Here is an 8,714-nt window from a genome sequence, read left to right on the forward strand (position 1 = left end):
TCCGAGGACAGCTCGACCAGGGGGAAAAAAAACGCAAGGCCGAAGCTAACAGGCCACGCGCGCACAAATCCTCTGCGACCAATGCAGCCTAAAGGGAAGGAACCTGCACCACACCAACATCCCGAGGAAGGGCAGGGGAAAACAAGCACGCATTGAAATGCTCAATTCGCCCCCCCAGGAAAACCTGCAACACCATACGAGCTTCCTGCCACTCAAGCATGCGGAACCGACAGAATGCATGCCAAACCTTCAATGAGAAGTGTGGGCTGTCTGCCATCCAGGAAGACTCTGGAACCTCATAACGAACCCAGTAAGGACACAGTGATCCATACACGTAAGAATTCGGATCCATTACAAAGGCATAATCTGGGTCGCGCAGGAGGCAAGTCGCAATGGCCTCCTGCACCACATGGGGTGGAATGCGGGAGGTTGAAAGCCTCCGGAAAGACGGAACTGACGAACCCATGGGATCACAGAATCGAACCCTGGGAAGAGTAGATGCCAAATCCAATTTGTACAAGGAGGGAGAATAAGGGAACCCCACTCTTTGTAACACGAAGCCCCACTCCGAGGGTACAAAAACCCAAGCGGGGTCCAACGGGGCCTAAGGCCCCCCAAGTCAACCCCTCCCCGCACCCCGGGAACTTCACCCTGAGGGCCCGTGGCCAAGCGGTCCTCCATATTTCCCGCCTCTAAAGAAAAGGCAGGAGCTGCTGAAAAAGCAGTAACAATAGAGTCTGACTTACCAACAAGTGACAGACCCCCCACCATGCAGCTAAACAAAAAGAAAGAAAAACCCTGCAAGAGGACAAAGTACTTAGACGGAACAGAGCTGACTGCTTTGTGAGGTGATAACTAGCAGCACAGTACCCTGCACCCCCAACCAGTGACAAAAACTACCCCCCTACCCAGAGACAAACAGGGGAACACAGAAATCCCAGCTGACTCCAAGAGGAGTCAGCTCTTCAATGGTACCCCCATTGAAGATCAAAGGTGCAATGGGTACCCTGAGAGAGAACTCTATCAACATCAGAGACCCGAGACTGTTCAACACACTTCTACTATACATAAGAGTCATAACTGGCCGACTTCTCACAGTGTTCAAGAGAGAACTCGATAAGCACCTCCAAAGGATACCTGATCAAATATGCTGTGATTCATACGTCAGGTTGTGAGCAGCCATGTTCAACAGCCTTGTTGACCAGTCCAGCAACGAGGAGGCCTGGGCGATGACCGGGCCGCGGGGACGCTAAGCTCCGAAACCAACTCATGGTATACTGAAGGTAAAGTAAGGGTGGTCAAACACCGAGCAGCAAAAGACACAGCAGAGGTAGATCTCAAGGCGACTTGTGGAAGGTGGTCCCAAGCCCCAAGGACAGTACTTACAGGGCACCCAGGAAAGGAAACCCTAGGCACATGCAGCCCAAGTACTGAAGAAATTACTCCTGGCTCGCACACCAACCGTAGAGACAGCACCACTCCACAAAGCACAGAATTGAAACAATTGTCTGGAGCCAGAGGCACACGACCTTGGCCATCAGCCAAGAACTGAAGGGTGGGTAGGGAGGTTGCGCAGACAGCAGTGCTGCAATGTGGTGACATCATGCTAGTTTGCTTGTTTTTATTTGGGGAGTTCTGTCCACTAGTTCGGCTTTCGGTAGCAATATTTTCACCAGAATAGGGGTTTGTTTTGGGGTGCCTTCCTTTCTGGGTGCCTGACCCAGTTGATGGCAGACACAGAATGCTTCCAACCACATGGGGATTTCTATAGGCCATTGCTTCTTGTGCCTCTCTGAGGGGGGCCAGGTTCTGGCTCGTGGTCCCCAGTAGGCCTAGAACTCCATGCACATTGACTGATGCCAGAAATCTAATAAATCCTTATCAGCCTGGATAGCTCTGGGAAGCCGAAGGGGCTCCCCCCAGAAAGTTGGGTAAAACTAACCTGTCTCACGACAGTCTAAACCCTGGTCGTGTTCCCTATTGGTGTGTGAAGAATCCAATGCTTAGTAAATACTGCATCACAGTGATAGGAAGAGTTGACATTGACGGATCAAAATAAATTTATACCAATTTATACAGAAATCAGTATAAAATACACACAATATTAAGGTTTTCTAGTGTTAACATCATAGCTAAAAAAATACTACCTTAATTTACAAAAAATTCAGCACTGAATGTAAAGCAATGCCCAGCAACCCCACCGCTGCCCTACCAACCTTGGTACTATATATATGCAAACATATACTGTACGCACATTCCGGATCCTTGATAAAATATTTGTCCTTGGTCAAATTCATTAATGTATTTCTTGATGACTGTTTACTAAGAAGAAAATTAACACAAAAATCAGGTAATTTTGACTTTAAATTGTGATCATTAATTTCAGGTATGTGATGGGAGAAAGACTTGTCTGAATGGGGAAGATGAAATGGATTGTGAATCTCGGCCATGCCCAGCTGATAGAACACATCGATGTGGAGATGGCACTTGTGTTGCTTCAGCGCCACCTTGTGATGATGTTAACGACTGTGCAGATGCATCTGATGAAATCAACTGCACTCATACAAAAGTAGCTTATGATGACACTTCATCAGATGATGATAATGACAATTATATTTATGAATATGATGAAACAACATCAGCAACAACCACTACTACTAGTACTACTACTTCTACTACTACTTCTACTACTACTTCTACTACTACTTCTACTACCACTACTACTACAACAGAGTCACCCATCATTTATGAGCCTGTGGAACCAGAAGAAGAAGAAAAAAACTCATTTAGATGTAGATGTGAAAACTAAGAAGCATGAATTCAATAGATTATGAAGAAACTTTCCCAGAAAATGAAGAATATTCAGATGAAGTGGATGAGCAAGCACCACCACCACCAGACACATCTGTGCATTATGATGATCACGATGAGGACATTGAGGATATGGATAATGTTAAAACCGTGCTTGAAGACGTGGAACCAGAAAATGTGCGACCTGCGGCTTCCAGTGAACAAGGAGTGTCTTCTAGTCCATGTGTTGCACCTATTTGTATGCTTATTGTAGCTCCTATGTTTGTTATAAGTTTTCGACATGTGTGGACAAGGTGAAAGGTAACAGGCTGAGTGAATGTCTCTCTCGCTCTAACCACCAATGAACTTCATCTCAGAGGGTAAATGTGATTCATTTGCCGTTGAAGTATTAGATGCCTTGGGCATATTCCCAAGTCTTCCCAGATGTTCATTATTTTTTTTAATGTAAATACCACCAATTAACATAATTATTTCTCACAATTGTCATATGGTTGCTAACACAAATTGATCATCATTGATCAGAAATATGCAGTTTATTCATATACAGTATTTGCAAGTTGAACGAGCAGGTTTGTATTGCAATTTCATGTTGAAGGGAGGTAAGCAGTCCTAATTTTTATTAGTGTGTTTGCAGGTGTGCATCGATTCATGTGGGTGTATTTTTTTTTATGTATAATACAGTACTGCGTGTGAATAATAATAATAATAATATATATATATATATATATATATATATAATATAATAAAAATATATATATAATATATAATGTATGTCAACTGAAGCTGTACAATGGTATCCAAAGAATAGAAGAACTCTGGGAATTTGATCTGATACCAAAGTTGTTAATCTTGTGAGAAATCTAGTTTGTGTGAAGCTTTTGAGAATTTAATATAATTAGGTGATAAGACGGTGATATTTGGCTGAACTTCTCTCATAACAGGACTACCTGGGGTAATTACATTTTGATTTAAGCCTATCAGGTGTGAGCTTTGGCCTCATACACGTGGGGGCCGCGGTTCGAGTCTAATAGAGCCAAGGTGAATGGAATTTAAGCCAATCCTTTGTCAAAAAAATATTACTGTTTTGTGTTAATTATTTCTATTTGGATCAAAGGCCTTCAGATTCATTACTATAGCCATGGAGTTTGTATATTTAAGGCCTGTGATGACGTAGGTCACAGTACTAATCTCATTAGGTATTCCTTAGGGTGGAGCCACAGTGATGCCATAGAAGATAGTCTTAATAAACACTCAATCCCAGGATAGGTTAGGTAAATTTGGCATAATGATCTTTAACATTTATGCAGAGCTGGTTACTCTGTCATTGTTAAGTTGATAATCTAAATCACTAGGGTACTATAGTGTACAAATGAGCCAGGATTCATTAATAAATTTACAAGATAAACATTAAACTGGCTTAAAACTAAATAAAAAGTTTAAGTATATACAGATTCTTGTTTAACTGTATACGTTTGCTCTATATGTTAAACTCAGTGACATGTGCAAAATACCATTTGTAACTATAATACTTGAAATTGGTTGTCTGTATTTTTACAGTGGCTGCATCAATATTAAATGCAGTTACCTTAAATGTAGTTGTTGCATTCTAGGTGCATGTAGCTGTAGTTCCAAATGGTTTTAATTGCATGTATCTATAGATATTTGTCTTGGTTGTTTTTACCAAGGTCTGTGATCAATTGATGCTCTTTTCACACAGCATAATTGCTGTTTTTGCTTCTGTTACTTAAAGACTGTTATTGGATGCAGCAGCCATTAACTAAAGCTATTTAGGCATACAAATAGTTTAAGCAAACTAAATATAGATGTAGTTATGTGGCCAGATCTTATCAAAATAAGATGGAAAACAATCATATAGTAGTTGCTAGTATCTGTATAAATCTACAGGTATTTCTCAATACATACCATAATTTCAACTAGTTTATTACTGATTGCTTTATTTAAGTTTTATTAATACTCTGTGAGTAATTTTTTAATGTTTCGAAAGAGCATGTTTATGTTTTTGAAAGAGCCTTACCAAAATATGCTATGAATGAAAATACAATATGGCATGTTAAGTCATTATTAAGAACAGGCAGCCTTGAAGCTTGCTGAGGTCCCCATAGTCAAGGACAGAGATCCTCAGACGATTATCCTGCTGGTAACTGGCGTTGGTGTGATTGGCCGGTTGATGCACACATCATATTAAGCTGTAACTGACTGACTTTTCCCCCTCCTTCCACCCATCGGAATCAACACAAGGTAACTATATCAACACACTATATCTTTTAGAAAACTGACAACACTATTTTACTTGTAAGTACAGTACAGTAGTAATTTCAGATAATTTCTCCTTTTTGACTTTAAGATTTATTATCAAGTATAGTACAGTATTGGTTTTTACATAAAAAGTCCATATCTTTCATATACAGTACTATAATGAATACTGTATGTAGAAAATATTTGTCATTTCAACATTTTTGACCACAGTGGAATATTTCCGTAATTAATTTTTTTTTTTGTTAAATATGTAAAATATTACTTTTTTATTTTTTGGAAAGAGATACATTATTGGGAAGGAGTTCAAAATTACCAATCATGATGAACAATGTTTTGTTATCTAGAATTCCTTACCAATATTTCAGACTAAATATTTTGGTTAAATGTTTGAAATCATGAAGTTTAACCTTACAGATTTCATTTAATTTCTCTCCTGTTGAAAATTTGCTGTATCCATAGGAAATTCCTTTGCATACCTACTTTAAACATTCAAGACTTTCGTATGGTGGTGAAAGGAAACATTCTATTGTTATCTGACCATTTAGCCTTCCCTGGATGACAGATTTATGATAAATTAATAATAATAATTATTTTTATTTATGCAATATACTTCACATATGTTAATTGGTTGAATAGTAAGTAAAGTATTTGTATATTATATAAAGGCACTAGATACACACAGCATTTTGGGCATTTAAAAATCAATACAGTGATTCCTTAGTTTATGAATTTAATTCGTTCCCAGAGACGATTCGACAACAAAAAATTTGAAAACCGAAACATATTTTCTCATAAGAAATAATGTAAATTTAATTAATCCGTTCCACACACCTAAAAATATTACCTTAAAAATACATTTTATACATAATACTACTCATATTTTGTACTACAGTATGTACATGTATATCTTACCTTTATTGAGGATTCTTGTTGGTGTGTGGAAGATGAGAAGGGGGGAGGGGGATAGGAGGAGGAGAGGTGTTAGTGTTTGGAAGGGGAGTTCCCTTCCATTATAACATCAGGCACTGATGACATGTCTGAGGTACTCTCTCTCCTACGTTTTGCAGGCATACCACTAGGACCTGGTTGTGGCTCACTGCTTGCTCGTCTTACTAAGGATCTGTCTATATACACTTGTTTTTCCCTACGTTTTAACACTTGTCTGTAGTGAGACATCACATCGCCATTAAAAAGGTTAATGCAATGATGACCTGTTACAGCTTTATCTATATGACACTTTTCAGCAAAACTTTGCAGTTCTTCCCATACTGCACACATTTTCCTAATTAATGAGGAAGGGACATCAACAACCCACCTACCAGTTTCATGTTTACAAATGATCTCTTGTTTTTCCTATATCGTCATCCTCACAACTATTTTCTTAGGTTGAACTTTACCACTGACTTTCTTGGGACCCATAGCATGATACTGTATATAATAATTACTTTTATGTCCAGAAGCTATAAAAGCACAAAAACAATTAAGTTAGTCACAAAGAGTTCTAGCACGGTGATCACAAGGTAGGACACACTAGTAAACTGAGGCGTGCCTCGACCGCGCCTCAAGAACCACGTGCTCGGTCGACCCATACGTGTGTCAACAAACTCGAGAAGTGGGGCAAACCTCGAATACCGAGTAGAATTTTACGAAGAAATTGAGCTCAAAAACAGAAAAATTTGAAAAAAGGGGCATTTGAAAACCGAGGTTCCACTGTACTGTACATGCAATTAAGATATGACAATTTTTAGCAAGAATAATTAAAGGTATTAAATTTGTATTTGTAATGTGTTTAGGAATGACATATACTATTTAAATTTTCAGCGTTGTAACTTCAGTAGTTTTAAAGCTATAATTTCTTTATATCTGCTGTTATTATCACAGAATTTTCCTTATAGAAATTCCTCAAAATTGTTTTGGATTTGATTTTGTTGTTTAAACATAGTGTGCTTAACATGTATTCACACACCTTGAGGATGAGCTGTCTTGAATAAGTAAGTTTTGGGTAAATAAATGGACTACTTCTTCCCCAAATACAAATAAATGAGAGAAAATTAGTATTCACAAAAATCAGAATTGCTTTCAAAATTATTTTCAGTTTATAGTGTTTATTGAATGTCACAGTATTGTACTCTGTTTCTTTTATCCTTTTCTCTATTTACTGTCTAATAAAGTAGCTTGGAGAGGTTTATACAGTGGAAATATAAATGCAAATAAGCCAGTTTTATTTTGGCTTTGCAGCAGCAAGGTCAGTTGATCGGTGGTGACGAATTTTAGGCCGGGCACCGCACCATCTTCAATCTTTGCATGCTAGGCCACCATCACCAATGCACTCCTCCCTCACTTGTATTCACAATTGGCATCACAAAATATTTCATTTTGGGTATAGTTCAGTATTTTAACTGTACAGTATTTAGAGGTGTTATATCAAAAGGATATTCCGTAATTAGGTTGATAAACTTAATTGGTTGATACAGTATATTCACATATGAATGGCTGTGCCATTCTCAAAACATTGAACAGGGTGGCTGGGGTATTTCTCTGTGGCATACACATGCAGGTAGATCATGCTTGTTTGTGGCCGACTGGACACACTAGGTCTCGGGTCAAACGAACTCAACACATTATGTATTTTAACTTTGTGATTATATTAACAGTCTGTCATGTTTGCACTTTTGTTTGAACACTTGTGCAGTTTTGATCTCTCGCTAAGCGAATAACATGTATTAATGTATTTTTAGTGTTCAAATATGATGTCTGGCACTGCATTAATTTATCAGCTTCATAATAGCTGTTAAATATCATAATAATACTGTACATATATATTTCCCTTGCACCCCAAGCAACCACCACCACCACCACTACTACCAACATCATCCTGACACAACTATCAACACCACCACCACTACAGTACCAATACTACAACCACTACTATCACCAGCACCACTACAAAAACCACCACCACCACTACTACCACAACCACCATTACTGACACCATCACTATCACAACCACCATTACCAACATACACCATTATCACCACACACCACTATCACCTGTCAATATCATTATCACCTCCATCATCACTACCACTATTACTATCACCACTACTTTGCCACTGCCACCTACCCTACAACCACCACTACCACTAGCACCATTACTTGTACTTGTACCACCTCCACCCTGTAGTTATTTCAGCACCCTGCAGTCATTAGACTATAAATTTTGTTATAACCTGCAGCAGTTATATTATTGTGCACCCCCTTATGCAGTCTGTGAGCGGTAATGCAAAATTATTATAAAGGGAACAATAGGTCCGAAGCGACCCAGGTCGGCATTGTTCGACATTATTACTTTTACAATTTGTTAATACGCCATTTTTGGGAGGGAAACCACTTGGTGGCTTCCTGGGTTAGTTCCAAGGAGCCAACATGGTTCACCAGAAATAGAAGTTTCATTACAATCAATACTGGATTTTTGCTGTATCCCAGGACATGATTGCTTGATGATAAGTCTTCATCTCTTAATCGACCACAATCAAAGCATATCTAGTTGTATGCAAGGTACTGTATATGTGTAAATAAATAAATACAGTATATATATATATATATATATATATATATGTATATTT

At 38.6% G+C, this 8,714-nt stretch overlaps 1 protein-coding gene across 3 annotated transcripts in view; it reads left to right on the forward strand.

Annotated features, from left to right (window-relative positions):
* LOC123747075 (vitellogenin receptor) overlaps nucleotides 1-3,505 on the forward strand; it is a 222,334-nt gene extending 218,829 nt beyond the window's left edge. For 2 of the 3 annotated variants that reach the window (XM_045729073.2, XM_045729075.2), the window contains one exon: nucleotides 2,387-2,859. In XM_045729073.2, the coding sequence (XP_045585029.2) occupies nucleotides 2,387-2,809 (423 nt within the window). In that variant the 3' untranslated portion in view covers nucleotides 2,810-2,859. Of the gene's footprint in view, nucleotides 1-2,386 lie in introns of all 3 variants that reach the window. The other variant, XM_045729072.2, reaches the window with a different exon arrangement.
* Nucleotides 3,506-8,714: the final 5,209 nt, after the last annotated feature.

Source organism: Procambarus clarkii, chromosome 87 (assembly GCF_040958095.1).
Source record: "Procambarus clarkii isolate CNS0578487 chromosome 87, FALCON_Pclarkii_2.0, whole genome shotgun sequence".
NCBI lineage: Eukaryota > Metazoa > Arthropoda > Malacostraca > Decapoda > Cambaridae > Procambarus > Procambarus clarkii.